The 19,809-nt window shown below is 39.3% G+C and overlaps 1 protein-coding gene across 1 annotated transcript in view; it reads right to left on the bottom strand.

The window, feature by feature from the left end:
• Positions 1–11,971: 11,971 nt before the first annotated feature.
• The window catches only part of YIPF7 (Yip1 domain family member 7), a 29,785-nt gene continuing 21,947 nt past the window's right edge, over positions 11,972–19,809 (bottom strand). Inside the window, exons 5-6 of the mRNA XM_081084075.1 lie at positions 14,228–14,409; positions 11,972–12,452 (exon numbers count right to left, since the gene is read on the bottom strand). Coding sequence (XP_080940201.1) covers positions 12,290–12,452; positions 14,228–14,409 — 345 coding nt within the window. The 3' untranslated portion in view covers positions 11,972–12,289. The remainder of the gene's footprint in view (positions 12,453–14,227; positions 14,410–19,809) is intronic.

Below are 19,809 nucleotides of genomic sequence, written 5' to 3'. Positions count from 1 at the left end.
CACAGAGGAACTTGAACTCCTCGCAATTGGCTCAAGGCTTCAAGAGCCAGGCAGCAGAAGTGGGCATTCCTCTTGAAGGCTGGGCTCAGACCTGGCAGAGTGCTGTATTATACTGGTCAAACCAGTCACAAGAGGCCCAGATTCAAGAAGGGGGATATAGCACATGTGTACGGGCAGGGAAGGAGTTGGCAGCAGCCATATTTTCTGATAGATCCCACACAAGGGGGCAGCAGTGGGGGAGTGAATTAAGGAGGTGGAAATAATAGTCATTCTTAGCAGATTGAGGAAGAGATTAGAAAATTATTTGGATAAGCAAATGGCATGATAGAAAGAAGCACTAACTTTGTGGTGAACATAAAAAATGATTATATATTGAGTTCCTAAACCCCAGTACTTCAAAATATGACTGTATTTGGAGAGAAGACCCTTAAAGAGGTATTTAAGCCAAGATGAGGTCATATGGGAGGGCATTCATCCAATGTGACTGGTGTTCTAATAAGAAGAGGAGATTAAGAAATAAAAAACCACATGATCTCACTCATTCATGGATAATAGAGACCATTATAAACTTTTGAACAATAATAGATTCAGAGGCAGAGCTGCCTCAAACAGATTGTCAAACTGCAGTGGGAAGGCCGGGGAGGGTTGGGGGGCAGGAGGTAGGGGGGTAAGAGATCAACTAAAGGACTTGTATGCATGCGTATAAGCATAACCAATGGACATAAGACACTGGGGGATAGGGGAGGCTGGGGGACTGTCTAGGGCGGGGGGATAAAATGGACACATATGTAATACCCTTTGTAATACTTTAAGCAATAAAAAAATTAAAAAAAAAAAAAGAAAAAAAAAAGAAAAAAAAAACAAAACAAAAAAAAAAACAAACAAAAAAAAAAAAAAAAAAAAGAAATAAAAAACCCAGACCAGGGAGAACCAAGAAGATGGCGTAGGCAAATGCCTGTACTTGCTGCCTTCCACAACCACATCAAAATTACAACTAAATACAGAACAACCACCATCCAGAACTGCTGTAAAGCTAGTTTAATGGAAGTACTACAACTAGAGAAGTAAAGAAGAAAGCACACTGAGACTGGTAGTAGGTGCAGAGATGCAGAACAGACCGGTCCAGCACCCACGGGTGCTGCTTCTTTAATCAGGAGGGAGATCATCTCTGCAGAGGCCACCCAGAGGAGCAAGGGGTCCCAGCCTGACACCAGATGCCCAGCCCAGGGTCCCAGAGCTGGGGAAAGAAGTCCCTATGGGCAATAAGAACTACGGGCTGTAAAAACCAGTGCCAATTGGGGCTCAGTGACACAGAGGCAGCTGGAGACCCAGCTGTTGCTCTTAAAAGGCTGGCACCTGACCATACAAGCTCCCAGTTCTTCTGAGCTCCAGTGCCGGGTGAGGATCTGGAGGACCCAGACAAATATGAGGGGAAACTGGACTGTCTGTCATCAAGACAGGAACTCGGGGGAAGCTTTCTTCCTGATGGAGGTGCTTGCAGCAGTCATTGTTCCTATGCTGGGCCTTCCCTGGTTGCAGGGCTGGCTGGCAGCCATTTCTTTTTGCTCCTCCCTGGTGATTTCCTGAGGTCCCGCCTCATCCAATTTACAACCTCACCCAAGCTGTGGGCAATGGCTTTTGCATATGAGTGGCCTGCCCTTTCTCAGGCTAAAACCTGTCAAAGGAGCTGCAGCTGGGTCAGGGAGCCCCAAACCTATCAATAAAAGGCCCAACACCCAGCACCAGCACCTGCATGCCTTGCTTCAAAGCTGGGCCTCGTCTGGGCACTTCCAAACCCAATACAAAGAGGAGGAATCTGCAGATCTCTCTGTAACTCCTGCGGGGTGGCCCCAGGCAGCGGCTGACTTTGCATATCCTTGGAGATGCAAGAGCCAGTGTACCCAGTAGTCAGTGTGAGACCATATCAGATTACAACTCTTCACATCCATAAGCAACACACTCAAGGGGCAGACTCAGTGACCACCAAAGCCCCACTGAAGCAAAGTCCTGCTCCATAAGGGTGTATCCTGCACAGCAGCTCTCCACTGTAGTCGCAGCTGATCCCCACAGCCAACTGGCCTGGAGGTCAATTCCTCCCAGTGACACCAACAGCAATCAAAGCTGAATTACAAAAAGACTATGCACACAGCCGACAAAGGGGTGCACCTACTACACAAGGCCACTCTATCAACTCAAGGAGACTTAGCAGCTCTACTCAACACATAGAAACAAACACAGGGAAGCAGCCAAAATGCAGAGACAAAGAAACATGTCACAAATGAAAGAAATGGAAGAAAGCAAACTACTGGATATAGAGTTCAAAACCACAGTTACAAGGCTATTCAAGAATCTTCTAGAAACCTCCAAGGGACTTAGTGAGACTTTCAAGGATCTTAGTGAGAATGCCAAAAAAATGAAAAAGGACCTGTCAGAAATTAAGCATACACTAAATTAAATAAAGAATAATATACAGGGATTCAACAGTAGACTAGAGGATCCTGAGAATCAAATCAATGATTTGAAATATGAGGAAGCAAAAAAACACCCAACCAGAAGGAAAAAAACACACACACAAAAAAATCCCAAAATATGAAGGAGCCTCTGGGAAAACTTCAAGTGTACCAACATCCAAATTATAGGGGTGCCAGAAGAAGAGAGAGAGCAAGATATTGAAAACCTATTTGAAGAAATTATGACAGAAAACTTGCCGTACCTGGTGAAAGAAATAGATTTACAAGTCCAGGAAGTGCAGAGAACCCCAAACAAAAGGAATCCAAAGAGGACCACACCAAGACACATCATAATTAAAATGCCAAGGGCAAAAGACAAAGAGAGAATCTTAAAAGCATCAAGAGAAAATCAGTTGGTTCCCTGCAAAGAAGTGCCCATATGACTGTCAGCTGATTTCTCAACAGAAACTGTGCAGGCCAGAAGGGAGTGGAAAGAAATATTCAAAATGATGAATAGCAAGAACCTACAACCAAGATTACTCTACCCAGAAAAACTATCATTTAGAACTGAAAGTCAGATAAAGAGCTTCATAGACAAGAAAAAGCTAGAGTTCATCACCACCAAACCAATATTACATGAAATGCTGAAGGGTATTCTTTAAGAAGAGGAAGAAAAAGGTAAAGATAAAAAATATGAACAACAAAGTGTCAACAAATACATATCTATCAATAATTGAATCTAAAAATCGAATAAAAAATCTGATGAACAGAATTAACTGGTGAATGGAATAGAATCAGGGGCATGGAAATGGAGCAGACTGACAATTCTCAGAGGGAAGAGGGTATGGGGGTGCAGGAAGAGATTAGACAAGATCTCATAATCATGTATGCATTAACCTATGAACACAGACAATAGGGTGGCAAGGGCCTGGGGCAGGGTGGGAACCGGGTGGAGAGGAGGTATGGGGGGAAAAAAGAGGGACCTTTGTAATAACCTCAACAATAAAGATTAATTTAAAAAAAAAATAACACAGACAAGGAAAGAACTTTTGAGGACACAGGGAGAAGGCAGCCACATGAAAACCAATGAGAGCTCTCAGAAGGAACCAAACTTGTTGTCAGTACTGTTTCAAGATTTCAGTTCTCAGATCTTGGACTTCTAGCCTCCAGAACTGTGAGAAGATACATTTCTGCTTTTTAAGACACCTAGTCTGTGGAACTTTGTGAGGGTAGCCCTAGAAAATTAACATAATCAGTATCCTCAAGACACTTTACTCCACTGAAGGTGTAGACAAATAAATAGGATTTTCTAATACCTGCAACAGGGGTAGACAGACACAGGACTCCCTCCACAGGAGCACATAGGAAGGGTAGGGTACTCTTTTAGCTTATATTTTCCATGAGCATGTCTCATTGCTTTTTCTGATGGTAAAATGAAACATTCTGTATGAAACACTGAAATGTAGGAGGTGCCCACTATATAATATTTTTTTTAGCTACTTCCTTCATGTCTATTGTATACATATATAATGATTGTTATCTCCTCTTACCCAAGGGAGAAAAAAAAGTAGAAAGACAGAGGAAAAGTTTGAAAAAAAAAAACTCCATTGGCCCATACCCATTGGCCATACACCAGGCTGTGGGGGAGGCCTGGCACTGGCAGTTTAAGTCATGTTGGAGAAAAGCCTTTCACAACTGAACGGCCACTAGTCCTGAAGCTCTGTGAAGCTGTGTGTACAGCCCAGGATGCTTCTGGTGACAACTGGGAAGTGTTCTGATCGGTTCACTGTGCACAAGTTAAAATAAATTTTCTCAGCATTAGTTTAAGCTATGACTGAGAGCAAAGATTAATAAATAGGAGTTCTCATTATCCTATATAATAAAAACCTAATATGCAAATCAACCGAACAGCAGAACTACCAGTAGAACAACTGGCCGCTATGACACACACTGACCACCAGGGGGCAGATGCTCAATGCAGAAGCTGTCCCTAGCCCACAGGCCCCAGGCCAGCCAAGGCGGGTGCCATCAGGGGGCCCCCTGATTGCCCTGCTGGTGGCCCCACAGAGGGAGGCAAACAGCAGCAGTGGGGGTGGGGGAGGTGGTGTCGGCTAGCAGGTGGTGCCAGGCTGGCCAAGGCAGGTGCCAGCAGGGGTCCCCCAATCACCCCAACAGTTGACCCACAGATCAACCCTGATTGCCAACCAGGCTTAGAGACCCTACCCATGCACAGATTTTGTGCATCGGGCCTCTAATCCTATATAAGAAAAGGCTAATATGCAAATTGTCCCCTCAACTAGGAGTTCCACCAGGAGTTCAAACGGGAGTTCGACCAGAGGGTGGGGCCACTGGCCAACTACCTGTGGCCCCTCCCTTGGCCAGCCCAGCCTGATGGCCCCCTTTAGGGTGGGCTAGCCAGACCCTACCCGTGCATAAATTCGTGCACCGGGCCTCTAGTTTTTATATCATAATCTATGAAAATATAATGTTAAGTAAATACTAATGGCTATTAAAGGATTTTATATATAATCAACATTTCTACATGGTGAAAGGTTTATTAAAAAGAGTTTGTGCTGAGGGAATTTAACTTGGGACACCTTCCTGGAAATGGTATTTCTAAGAGCAACAAGTAAACCTGAGTGCATACCATTCATTAAGAAGTAGTTTCTGTTTCTGATTTATTGTTTTAATTAAGCATTATTTCTTAAAGTCGCTCATGACTCAGGGCAGATAAATAGAGTTTAGGTTTTAGCAAACAAAATATTACACCAGCCTCTGATTCATTGCAGAAAGACAAGCCCAGGATCATATCAAAAAATACATAAAATAAATGCTAGCCAGTGTTCACAAAGATAATGCTAGGAATAAAAATATCCTTGCATATTCTACATATTTTTTGGACTCATTGCACCAACCTCTGTGTGCAAATAAAGAATAGCAAACATAGAAACACTAAACAGCATTTGGGGCCTCTAAAAACAATCTCGAGAGAATCCATAAACGTTCCTCCACTATGCTTGGCCCCAGCACAACCTTGCTGTACCTGTACCGGCTTCTCTCACCCTTTCGTTCCATCAATGACCCCTCTAGGGTGGTTCAGAATGGTCATTTACCTACAAGGCCTGCACTTTCTATTAAATAAGGATGAATTCCCTAGTTTCTACATTTCAAGAGGCAATGCCTCATTAGTGGTGATCTCACCTCAGTGCTTTCAGGCAGTGACTGAGGTCCTGGGGACTTTTCACTCTGACTGCTCTTCCTCTGGCTGGAGTTCATCACTCCCACCCAGCCCTGGCTTCCATCTCTAGGAAATATTTCACATGGTCCTCCCCACATGCTGCTTTGATTCTTGCATGGATCGTCCCACAATATACAGCATCAAATACAGTCTCAGGTTTGCTGGTGAGACAGATAAAACCCATGTTCTCAATTCATCCCCAGAGTCTGGAAATTATACTTTAGTTATCAAATCCTCTCCCCCAACTACAGGTGTGTGTGTGTGTGTGTGTGTGTGTGTGTGCGCGCGCGCGCACGTGTGTGTGGTTTTGTGTGATAGTACCTCTATAGCCAGAGTTTAGGTGCTTGGTGTTCTGTATGTGAGAGCTACATACAGTACAATGGTTATGTCTTACGCAATAGTCTAAAGAGCATACACTTATTTAAACCTTCTATATTATGAAACCTAATTAGTACTCCCAAAATTTGGTGATACCAAATTAAGGAAATGGTCATTGGTTTACTAATACCTTGGGAGTTCTTGATTGAAAAAACAAACAAACAAAAACAAGAATTTGACTATTAAAAGAAAATTGTATTTAAAAAAGATATAGGATAGTTCAAAGAATCAACCTTAAGTTAAAAAGACCAAGCTTGAGTAAAAGGCATGATGCAAGAGACCAGAGAACATAGATCTTGGAGGAAAAGTCTAGGTAGCAGGTATAACCTCGGCTACATATGCATAGCCACTCCTGTTGTCTGAATCTCCTCTTCTGTTTCCATGAGTATTTCCCAGTGCCCTTTTGTTTTCTCATTTTCTCTGGATTCCAGGTACTAAACAAGAGGATCGAATTGGCTGATCCTAGTTCACATGCCATAGCTGCCAGGAATCGGAGAGAGGGTTTAACTGCCTGTTTTGTGTTTTTGGGGGGAGATGGAGAATAGATATAAGGACATTCAGATGCTCGGTAGCCAAATAATAAAACTTCAACAAAGACCCTTCTTTAAAATTCATAAAGTTGTGCTAATTTTAGTATTACTTAAAAAAAAACTTTAGCTGGCCTGACATGACCCCGTTCACAACTTGCGTCACTATGCCAAAACAATTGTTTTTCACTATGTATATCAAAGTCATCTTCCTTTACCCATCATTGTATTCATGATGCAATGGAAAAGCAAATATTATTTCTTATAATATCTTCCCAGGGGACCTATTACAGCTGTGGTTATGTTTCCATTTATTGAGTAATCATTACATTCCAGGCACTGGGCTAGGTTATTTATATTCAGCATCTTATTTAGTCCTCATAAGGACCTTGCAAACTCTGTATCATTCACTTCATTTTCTATGTAAAGAAAATGAGACTCAGAAAGGAACACACTGGTCTCAAAGTCATTAAGCTGTTTACCTGCAGAGCCAGGACTAGAATCTAGAATGTCCTTCCTTCCTTTCTTCTACATCAAAGTCCTTGTACACATTTTCACCACTTATGTGGCTAACCAGCAGGGTAAAAGCCCATGAATATTACCTTCATTTAAAAAGTTAGGTATTTTCCCCTCAAATTATGTATTTTGTCACCAGCATCATGGATTATCTGTGACATAGACTGGTTGGCTTTATACAACAATAATTTTTAAAAACCTATGATTTTATGATTTATAATGTGTATTTGGTCTTCGTTCCCATTTCTGTCACAGCTCTCCTAAAACCCTTGAAATTTCTTAAGTGTTGAGAGCAATAAAGATGCCTTTTGTGCCCTGACTGGTTTGGCTCAGTGGATAGAGCGTTGGCCTGTGGACTGAAGGGTCCCGGGTTCGATTCCTGTCAAGGGCATGTACCTTGGTTGCGGGCACATCCCCAGTAGGGAGTGTGCAGGAGGCAGCTGATCGATGTTTCTCTCTCATCGATGTTTCTAAGTCTCTATCCCTTTCCCTTACTCTCTATAAAAAATCAATAAATTTTTTTTTAAATATGCCTTTTGTTATGTTAATAAAGTGACCTTTGGAACACACCTAAGGAAGGCAGCTGGTTGTCTGGAAAGCCAACCATGTGATTAGAAGGTTGGAACTTTCAGTCCTACTTCTCCCCACCACCTCCAGGGGGAAGAGGGGCTGGAGATTGAGCCAGTTGCCAAATGCCCAGTTTCTTAATTAATCAGGCCTGTGTAATAAAGCTTCCATACAAGTCCAAAGGAGGTGGTTCAGAGGGCTTCCAGGTTGGTGAACACATGGGGGGAGCATGGAAGTGCTGAGCCCTTTCCCCACACTTTGCCCTACACAAGTCCTCCATCTGAATATTTATCTGTAGTTTTTATTGTGCCTTTTAAAAATAAACTGGTTAATCCAATAAGTAAATTGTTTCTCTGAGTTCTGTGAGCTACTCTAGCAAATTAAGCAAACTCAAAGAGGGGTTGTGGGAACCTCCAACTTATAGCCAGTCTGCCAAGTTCAGAAGTACAGGCAGTAACCTGGGTTGGGAGTGGGTGAACAGTGTTGTCGGACTGCTAACCTGTGGAATCTGGTGCTACTGCTGGGTAGGTTGTGTCTGAAATGAGTTAATTCTTACATACCCTGCTGCTGTCCATGAATTGTTTGTTGGTGGTGTGAGATCCCTTCCCTCCATCCACACATGGAAATTAGTTCCCAGAACACCCATTTAAAATCATTTTAGACTTCTACTCAAAAATGAAAACTGATTTCCAAAGCTATAAATCTTTGATTGCATCACTAAGAAACAGAATAGAACCTAAAGTGCTCTAAAAAAGAGGGGGGGGGGGCGGGCAGGAGATTGTCAGTGTGATTTTACAGTTGGTATTCTTCACAGGGAGCCAGAGCAGAGTAGAAAAGCATCTGTCATCAAATGTTGCAAAGGCCACTGCCCTAGTTAAACTGTTGTGAACTGGGGCACTTGAGTCTGAGTAATTCAGGACTTTTATTTTCAGCACATGTCCCCAATCATTCCTGTAGAAATGAAGGCCACCTCTTGACTCCAAATATGCCATTTACCCTTAGCTCATACCCTGTAACTTTTATCCAACCAGTAAAGATAGAAAACTAGAAAAATGTTACATTCTCAGATAATAGAAGTAGAAAGCATTTGAGCACAAGGGAAAGTGAAAAAGTTTGCTAGGATCTACAAAACCAAAAAGACATATTTCTAGTTGTATGCCCTAAATGTGCTTCCTTTCACTTTATCATTTGCTCTGTAACATACCCTACTGACCATAAATGTTATCATTTATTTAAAAAGAAAAATACTTCCATTTCATAGAAACCCAAATAATGCATACACACTGGGAATGGGGGAAGGTGGCCTACATTTGGAGAGATCTTTCTATCCAAATTTGTACTAGATCTGAATACGCATAGCTTATTTCAATGAGAGTTCAGAAAGATAACCAGGAGTGATGCAAGTATCACTTTAGTCCCCCAGTAATTCTAGATTCTTCTATGGTCTTTTATTGTATTATTTTTCCCTGACAGGTAAAGCTCTTTGGCTTTGTTTAGTATTGGCCAAGGTCAAGGGGAAAGGATAAATCTGAGTAGAATAAATAGCAGACATGCTGACAGCCATGACGATGTAATGGGATTTTTTTTGTTCTGTAATAGTGTTATGCTGTGGTTATGGACTCAGGAATCAAGCTTCTTGGACTCAAATCCTGGTTATTGGCTGAATAATGCTGGGTCTCATCTATAAAACGAAGGTGCAGATAAGAGCACTTCAAAGAGTTCTTGTGAGGTTTAAGTGAGTTGATAATATAAAGCATCTAGATCAATGCATAGTGAGTCCTCAGTAAATATCAAAATTAGGAAAATTTAATACATGAAATTTCTCATTATGTCTTCTAAATATTTTCATATAGTTACCTAGTATTAAGCCATAGATTAACGATAATTGATTTTAACTCACTGCCTATTATAATAGTTTTAGATTGTTTCCAATTTTTCAGTTCATATTATCTTATTTTTTCAGATTAACCTTAAAATTACTTTTCCAATGTCTTAGAAAAATACTCATAAATTTTTAATTGGAATTATATTAAACCTATACATTTATTTGGGGGAATATTCTTTTACAAAGTCTATTTTTATCATCCTGGCATATAATATAGCTATTTACATATTGTAGTATTAAAAAGTGACCTAATATTTTATAATTCTTTTCATAGAGATCATTTATATTTATTTTTACATTAATTCTTAGATAATTCATTATTCTGCCATTAGTAGCTTTTAAATAGAATTTATTCTTATTACTCTTAGGAAATATTTGGTATTTTGTTTAGTGGCTTTTTATACAGATGCTATAATTTTTAAAGTAAAAAAAGTCAAACCTTTTTTGCCTAGAAAGTCTCAATTTATATCCTGAATTTAGAGCAAATTTTACCTATAACTTTTTTTTTAGTAAAACCACTTTCTAAAAGGTAAAATTTTAAGTCCATAATATAAATATATCTCTAAGAAATATGGTGATATTATGGAGAATCACTACAATAAACAAAATTCTTGCTTCATCTTCCTTAAAAAATGAGTCAGTAAGACAATCTCAGTCAAATAGAAAGCAAAAACTTAAAAAAAAAAAACCTCACTATTTCATTAACGGATCCATTAATGAATTATAAACTACAGAAGTCTAGCATTTGCTACTGTTTTGCCTTCTTTTCTACTCATCCCTACTTTAGCATTCTTTTCATAGTTCTGTAATTGCCTTATTTAATTATTATTTACTTTGTTTACTATCTATTTCCCCTCCCCCACTGATTTACTATCTATCCCCCTTATTGGTTTCAGATATGCTATGTGTGAGAATATTATACATATGTTAAGAGCTTAGGAGAGAGTGTTAGATGGGAGATGGGAATTTGGGAGCCATTAGATTTTAAAGCTATGCAATGAAATGAGTGTATCTGGCAAGAGACTATAGATCAAGAAGAGATTTGATGTTGAGAAGAAAGGCCAGCCAAAGAGACTGAGAAGAAGCCACCAGTGAGGTAGGGAAAAAACAAAAAATAAAACAAGAATATGTGATGCTCCAGAAGTCTATGGAAAAGTAAGTACAGCACAGGGCTGAAGGAAATTAGAGGTAATCAAATACCTGTGAGTTCAATTAAAATGATGACTAAGAATTGACCACTGGGTTTAAACCATTGTGGAGGTTGTTGTTGGTTTGACAAAGGTGGTCTTAGTGAATAGAGTGATGAAATCTGGACTGGAATAGAAGAAAAGGAATGGATAGTAACAAAGTGAAGGTAGAGATAATAGACAACTCTTTCAATATTTTTTGCAACAGAGAAATGGGCTATAACTGGAGAATGATGTTAAATCAAAGGATTTTCATTTTCAGATAGGAGACATTGAACCATGTTTATATGCTGATATGAGTTTTGATAGGTCAAAAGGAAAGTAAAGGCTATGCAAGTGGCAGGGCTAGCTATGGAGAGAAGAGATGGACGAGAAGGAATGCAAAGTGTGTGTGTGTGTGTGTGTGTGTGTGTGTGTGTGTGTGTGATAAAGATGCATGCAGATTGGTAGATCTGGTGATGGGACTATGAAGCATTTTATTCTGGATGTTTCTAGCTTTCACTGAAATAAAAAGAAGTTTCATCAGCTAACAGCGAGAAATGAGAAACTTTAGAGATTCGAGGAGTGAAGAAATTGTGTAACATAATCATCTCAGGAAGTGTGAAAGCAATTTTAGTAGGGTAAGTAGTATGAGTCAAAAGGCAGTACCAAAGCCCTGGCTGGGTAGCTCAGCTGGCTAGAGTGTCATCCCAATATGCCAAGGTTGTGGGTTCAATCCCTGGTCAGGGCACATACAAGAAGCAACCAATGAATACATAAATAAGTGGAACAACAAATCGATCTTTCTCTCTCTCTTTCTTGTCTTCTCTCTCTCTAAAATCAGTTAATAAAAAAATTTAAAAAATAACAAAAGAACATACTGAGGAGCCATTTAAGATACAGTGATATAATTAAAGTGAAACAAGTGGAATTTCCTCTAGGGAGCAAACAGAAAGGTTACTGAGGATATACGCAGGAGAGAAATTACAGCAATGAACCATGGCATCTAAACCAAGTAAGAAGGAAGTGAGGGTTTGAAAATATGGTGAGTTAATGCATTGTCCAGATGAGACCAAAGAAGTTGCTAAAGTAACTGAATTGAAAGACTGGAGTTATTTGAACCTCAGGTAAATGAAACCCTACATAACCCACCCTTACAATTCTCCAAAGGGGCTGGACAATGTTACTCTAACCATAGGCACACAACTTGAGCCCTGATGAAATAATCTCAGAAGGCTAACTATCCAGTCAGCATGTGATTTTATTTACTTACAATTTCTCAGAAATGCATCTATTGAGAAAAGCAGGGTCCATCAGTACAACAACTTTATCCCTTTTATTTTAAAGTATGTTTAAGTGTTTTAATGCATCAAGCTGAGGGGCAGAACATCATTCAAACCAAGCATGCTATTAGAGCATCATCCATAAGTGCTTTTTTGTTTTTCTGCTTATTAGTCTCTTAATAGCAATAAAACATATTACCAAATTTGAAAGCTAATACATTTCCAGAATAATCTGAACAGCAAATAAACAGAATCTTGTAATGCCATCTCAAATACTCTTCAGAAAACTGTTAAGAGGGCAAAAAGTCCATAAAGTAAGGCACACGGGTAGGCAACGAGAAGCTGTTGTCCTTCCATGTCCAAGGCGGAAATGAAGATTTTGGAAGCTGAGAGACTACACCAGACAATGATGACCAGTGCCAACACAGTACCGATCGTGCCCCTGTGGCAAAGACAAAAGAAAGAGATGATTACCTTACATCAGGAGAAAGAGGTTACTGAATCAGAGCTGCCTTTGGAATGTCTTCGACGCAATATTTATAACTACTTTCTCATTTGTAAAATGAGGGTGAGGAACCATACGAACTTAAAGGACTTGGCCAGCGGGGCGGGACTGGGTGGGACTGGGTGAGATGGCCGGGCATGCCCTGGAGCCAACCTCCCCTGCCACCACAGCTAGAAGAGCTGGGTGAGCAGCAAGGTCCCTCTGGCAGGTGGGGTCACTCGGACTGGCCTGTGGGGATCGGGCTGAAACTGGTTCTCCGACATCCCCCGAGGGGTCCCGCCCGGAGTGCGAGAGGGCACTCTGCAAAGTTGCTGTCAAACAGGGTGTGGAATGCACACGCAAGTGTGTAGTAAACCAGATTCAGGACCGACAGTGCCCTCGGAACAACATCACCCACAGCCGAAGGTGGAACTGCACAGCTCCACAAGGAATCAGGCTCCCTCCTCTCTGGTTTCAAGGTGCATTGCCCGAGAACCACCGCTGCCAAGTCAGCACAGCTTGGTGGCTCCTGCGTTGAGCGTCTGCCCCCTGGTGATCAGTGCACATCATTGGTACCGGCTGGTCAGACAGTCGGGCAGTCACTTAGCTTTTTATATATCTAGATTATATCTAAATAAAAAGGTTAAATGCTTTTCTAAAATGTCTATCTTTGGTATTGGTAAGTTCTTTATATAATATCCTATCCAATGTAGGGCTAATCACCTAAAATGTGCATCCTCCAACAACAAAAAAATACAAATTATGTCTCATTACAATGTGGAATCATGAGCACTGATGGCAAATGTTTATTTCTACTTGGGCTTAGAGCATAACAAGTGACAAAGGACGGTGTAATTACTTGGTCTCCCCAATCAAAGTGGTTGTGACATGCAGCTGTCCTGGGAGAGTGCCTGACAGAAACTTAGCTACTGCATTCTTACTAATGGTTTTGAATTGCAAATACTAACTGCTCAGGAAGTAATAAAGAAAAAAAAATCTTGACTGAGCACATAAGCCATAAAACTCTCTAGCATTAATATCCTCATCAGGGTTTCTGGGAATTCCGCACCACACGGAGCCCAGCTGAGAGAGAACAGTTGCCTCCCACCTAGAAGACAGAGTGCCTGGGAGCTGAGGCGATTTGTCAGCGGTTCACCAGGCACTTACTCTTCCACAATCAAACAAGTGAGTTTTTTAAAGATCTTCCATTACCCATGACAATAGCTCATACTGAAGAATGTGGCAACTCACAAAGTGCCAGTTTTAAAGATTACTTGGTGTAATGTATTTTTTAAATCACTGCTATAGAAATAGCATCTTAGCCAAAACTGACCTACTTCCCTGAATCTGCCTGTAGCTTTTTTTTTTTTTGCCTGTAGCTTTTTTTTTAAATATATTTTTATTGATTTCAGAAAGGAAAGGAGAGGGAAAGATACAAACATCCATAGTGAGAAAGAATCATTGGTCAGCTGCCTCCTGCATGCCCCGCACTGGGGATCAAGCCTGCAACTGGAGCATGTGCCCTGACCGGGAATGGAACCATGACCTCCTGGTTCATGGGTCCACACTCAACATCTGAGCCAGCATGGCTGGGCGTGCCTGTAGCTTTCAATAGTCATCGAGTCCCCAACTCCACTACCAAAATGCCTGGGAAGAGGTCAGCGTTGCACTGGTGCGGCACGCCTTCGCAGTGACTGTGCAGGCGGGGTCTATCAGTGAACTAGGACACTTACTGCAGTGAAAAGAAGACGGCGCTGCCGGACAGGATGACCATGGGGAGCAGGCAGTAACCCAGCACACTCGCCACGCAGCCATAGGACACCCCGGAAGAGCTCATCAAGTTTAGTAAGGCGTAAATCCCCAGGCAGCCGATGCCACTCATGCCATATATGTAACCAAACTGAACTTTTCCTGCCTGAAACAGGGAGAAGAAAACAGTTTGAATGAATACACAGAAAGCACCCAGAGAAAAATCAGGGTGTCAATAAATCAGAGAGCATTTTAGAACCAATCAGCTCAGCGCTGTTGCACATCTTTGTAGTGCTTACAATTATCAGGAGACTGGGAGTTCTGGGTAAAACACTGACTATATTATGAATTCAGGTCCTGAAAACAAACACCCCTGACTATACTTGGGATGGCACAAGCATGCTACAGAGAAGGTGAAATATTTTGGGTTTTTGTTTTTTTTTTGGTTGTTTTTTTTTGTGTGTGTGTGTGTGTGTTTTGTTTTGTTTTTGTTTTTTTTATCACAGATTGCCTATTAAAGCATAAGTAAGAATATATTTTCTCCCCATATTTGTTAAATAAATAAATAAATGAATCAATTAATGAAAAAAATTCCGATTTAGTCTTGGTTATTTACAAGGCATATTAGTAATATAAGCAAAGACCCATAGGATTTGCTATGTTAGGGCCTATTCTAAGCATTTCTATAACTTATTTAATCTACACAACCATCCTATGAGATAGGTAGCATTATTTTATCAATTTTACACAGGAAATTGGGGGGCCAAAAGTTTAAGTAACTCCCCAAAATAAAATAATGCTACTTGGTTCAAGTTGGCTTTGATCCCAGGTAGTCTGGCTCTAAAATTTAGGTCCTTAACTATAGGAGCTTTAATAATGGAACTTATTTAACCTTTTATTACCCAGCATGTGCCAAACTTACCACAGAAAATTTTGTTTTCCTAATGCCTAGTGCCAGTTTAACTGAACATACTTGATGAAAAGTTGATTTGTATAAACTACCTGGTAATGAATCATAAAAGAGGTATTGTTAAGGGAATTCAATGGTGTTCAGGATATACCACTGAGCTTCTGAGGACTTATAAAAATGGCCGCCACTCACAAAGCACTAGGGTCTATCTCCATTAAACTCATCTGGGGTAAGTACATTCTACTGTTAATTGAACAGAGGATATTTTAATGTTGGCTACCTGAGGATGCCAATGCTCCAGTCGAGAATGATTTTAGTTTTTACATTTACATTAAACTGACTAGAAATTCGAGATAAAGGTTGGATCAATTGACTTTGGTTCTCATGGGAATTATTAAAAAACAACAAAGGTCTGGTAAGTTGATTCAGAAGTTTTTCAGCTGTCTTTTTTTTTTTTCTTCTCCATAGCTGTTATTTGTGAAGTCCTTATGTCTTACAGAACAAAGAAACATTTATTAATGAAGGATATTGGAGAATGTTATGACCATTTTAATGATCAAAATTTTCCAGCTATTTTCAACTCTTCTTCTGTAGTTATGGAGGCTGGTCACTAGGTTCTTTCACAAAAATGTCCCTGGGCTACACTGGCAGAATTCTCTCTTGCATTAGCCAAAGTAAGTTCTCATTGAATATCTTTTGTATTCTTTTGGAATTCTTTTTTATTATTTTGTGAAATAATGTTATGGATGCTAATGGGCATGCTAAAAAACACACACATCATTTATGCACTGCACCACTGGGTGTGTTTGCTCAACTTGGAAAATAGTGGCACTTTCAAATCACTATTTAATATTTTATTTAATATTTTAACTGAATGTGATAATTCTGAGGTAATGATAGAGGTAATGATGGCTGTAATGGTGAAAAGCAACTTCTCTATACCCAAAGGACACATAGTCTGAATTTCCTGGGCCTAAGAAGTTTTGTGATTAGGGTGGGGAAAATAAATAATAAATTAAACTAATTTGGTAGCAAAATTGTCCCTTTCCATATCAGTTATTGACATTTCTTTTCATCTTGCTCTCTTGTTATTTTATTCAATTTAAAGTACAATTCCACTTGGCAGGGGCCACTGCCATTTTTTAATTTGTTTTGAATTGTAACAAGGGCTTGTGGTTGAAATGGAAAATAAATGTTCCTTTTTTTCTTTTCCTTTCTTTCTATTTTTTTAATTACCTACAGAGAACAGATCCCAGATCCTTTATTACCAGAGAGCAGAGAAGAAGAGGGTTAGGAGTGGACTAAAGGGGTAAAAGGTGTTAATTGTATGTTGATCGATAGTAACCAACCTTTAGGGGGAGATCACTTTGTAGTGTATACAGATGCCAAATTATAATGTCATACTCATGAAGTATTTATAATTTAAAAGAAGAAAAGAAAAAGAGTTCCATAACCTCAAAATTTTCAGGATCCTTCCTGCACTACCATCTTCATACTAAATCTGTATTTGAAATACTTATTCATGTGATTATCCTATATAATAAAAGGGTAATATGCAAATTGACTGAATGGCAGAACGACGGGTTGGTATGAAACGCACTGAGCAGGCAGGCAGGTGAGCGATTAGGGGCGATCAGGCAGGCAGGTGAGCAGTTAGGGGCAATCAGGCAGGCAGACAGGCAAGCAGTTAGGGGCAATCAGGCAGGCAGAGTGATTAGGGGCCAGCAGTTAGGAGTGAGCAGTCAGGCGAGCAATTAGGAGTGGTCTTGGATTGTGAGAGGGATGTCCAACTGCCAGTTTAGGCCCGATCCCAGGGATATCCCCTGAGGGGTCTGGGATTGCAAGAATGCACAGGCTGGGCAAATTTTGTGCACCAGGCCTCTAGTACTGTTATATTGACCATGCATATTCTTTTTCAGATCACACTCTTAGATCTATCAAAAAAAACCAAAAACCCATAGCTTTAAATCACTCATGTTTATTGTGTTGGGGGTGAAAATAGTTTTGAGAGAAATAACAAGTAAAACTAAATTTGTGTTGTGTTTGAAGCTGTTCTTTTTAGTTTGCCTCCTTCAGCATGAAGAAAGTCCACTAAAAGGTATTGTGCCTTATATCAACATAAATCAGAAAAATGATGAGTATGTGACTGTGAATCTTATACCTCCAGGGACAATGAATAGATTTGGATATTGGTTCTGGATTTACTTTTGCTTTTTCTGGTACATATATATATATATATAGCAGCCCATAAAATCATCTTTTACATCTTTATTGATTTTTTTTTTTTTGAGAGAGAGAGAGAGAGAGAGATACCAATTTGTTGTTCCACTTATTTATGCACTCATTGGTTGCTTCTTGTATGTGCCCTGACCAGGGATCAAACCCACAACCTTGGCACATCAGGACAATGCCATTCTAACCAACTGAGCTACCAGGCAAAGGCTCCTCCTTTACATTTTAATTGGATATATCCAAAGTCAGGTTAACTTAGCTTCAAATGAATTCTGAGTTAAATCTGACTTCACTAATATCCACTTTGTTTGTTTTGTCCTTATTGCTCTACATGTGTCAGAATCAATTCCTAAGTAACCACATTCTAATGTTAAAATTGAAATGATAATGTTCTCCCAAAAAGTTTCAGAAAATATCCATTTTCAAATATTCCCTAACATTTCAGAAATGAACGGAACTTAAGTACCACTTTTAATAAATCTTCTTTTGTCCTCAAAATGAAAAAATAAAGTTCAAGAAACAGGAAACAAAAGATTCGAGATCACACCTAGAGGAAAAGTTCAGGGTAGATTCAATTTTCTTACTTCCAATTGATTTCTTTGTCTATATAGCTTTGTACTATTTAAGAAAAAAGAGAGAATACTCAAATAACTCCAAATAACATTGTACACCCTAAAAAGATCTTAATGGAATTAATAATTTCCTTTAAAAGATGGTGCTGGTAGCATTTCTACAGAGAAACAACAACACACAGCTGTTATATTACTTGAAAAAAGAAAGATGAGTTAATATATTAAATTGATTGTTTCTGACTACTTGATTAATTGACACGGTCTTACTTAGCAGCATTTAATCTAAGATTATCAAATTACTGTGACAGAGACAGAAGGGAGGTTAGAGACTAAATTAAAACTCCAGTTGATATAGTATTTGATTTATAGAGTATTTGTATTTGCTGAGGTTCAAAGGAAGAAATAGATGCTATCACTAAATACTATTGTACTAGATAAATAAACTATGATAACTGATCACATTATTATGCAGAAACTAGACTTCTATCAGTGTTTTGATACTGGTATTAAGTAGTTAATAAATAAAAAGTAAAAATTTATTTAATTGCAAATAACACTTATAGCTACTGTTAAAAATTGTAACTTCAGTGCAGAAAAACAATTATGGGAAGTAGCTGCAAGAAAGGAAAGTAAACAAGGCCTAGAATTTTTAATTTCCTGTATTATTTCTCCTGCAAAGTTTATCACTTTATGCTTTAATAAAGCCATATTTTTTCAGGCTAACTTGACCATGTTTTTCATCCTGTGTTGTGTTTTTTATTACTACCCACCTGAGCATATGATTATTGATTTGAGAGAAAGAGAGAAAGGGAAACACTGATGTGAGGGTAACATCGATCAGTTATCTCCTGCTCATACCCTGACCCGGAGGACGCTCCAACCAACCGAGCCACCCACCTGGGGCCATCCTCTGTTTTTAATGTATTATCATTCTCTTTTTGGTATAAAATAATAAACCTTTTCTAAGTTTTTCTTTTTTAAAAAAATGAAACATGTTTTCCAAATGATAGGCTAGAATGCTATCTAAACTTAACTTAGGTGGAAATATGTGACTTAAAAATTTTTTTGGCCTATTTTGATATTATTACTCCCAGATATAAAGAATGAAAGAGGCACATACACAAGGGAAATGGTGAAAGTCAGGGGGGGGAAATGTCATCATAAAAAGCATAAAACTGCCCTTATCGGTTTGGCTCAGTGGATAGAGCATCAGCCTCCAGACTGAAGGGTCCTGAGTGTGATTCCAGTCAAGGGCACATGCCTGGGTTGATCCCTAGTAGGAGCCGTGCAGGAGGCAGCCAATCAATGATTCTCTCTCATCATTGATGTTTCTATCTCTCTCTCCCTCTCCCTTCCTCTCTGAAATAAAAATCTTGATTTCAGAGAGGAAGACTCATCTCAGACTTCATAGAAATACTAGAAATACCATAGAGATACAACCCAACCAAGAAAATGATGAACAAAGACAAAGGATTTGTCCCGTGTCACAATAAAAATTTCACAAAAAAGCAAGAAATAAAATTTAAGCCTTATATTTCCCAAATTCATGTGCTCCTTCAACTATTCCAGATTGACATTTTTTTTCTTAATAACAATAAAGACCTAAATGATTAGCTGTTTCATAAAAAATATAGATGTGGTGATTTTTATCTTTAAAATTTTATTTAAATTTCTATTTTTTTTTATCGCTTGTAATGCATGATGGCAGTTTCTATTTTGTCACTATAGTTCTATGAAACATGTTTCTATCTCACCCCCAAAAAATGTAGCCACAAATTAAACAGACAATTTTCCCTGTATAAAGTGACATACTGCCTTCTGTGTTTCCAAAGCACTCTGCAAAAATCGCATT

This window comes from Myotis nattereri, assembly GCF_964212035.1.
Source record: "Myotis nattereri genome assembly, chromosome: 1".
Lineage (NCBI taxonomy): Eukaryota > Metazoa > Chordata > Mammalia > Chiroptera > Vespertilionidae > Myotis > Myotis nattereri.
The sequence above is the reverse complement of the archived record's forward strand: the minus strand, read 5'-3'. Positions and strand labels throughout refer to the sequence as shown.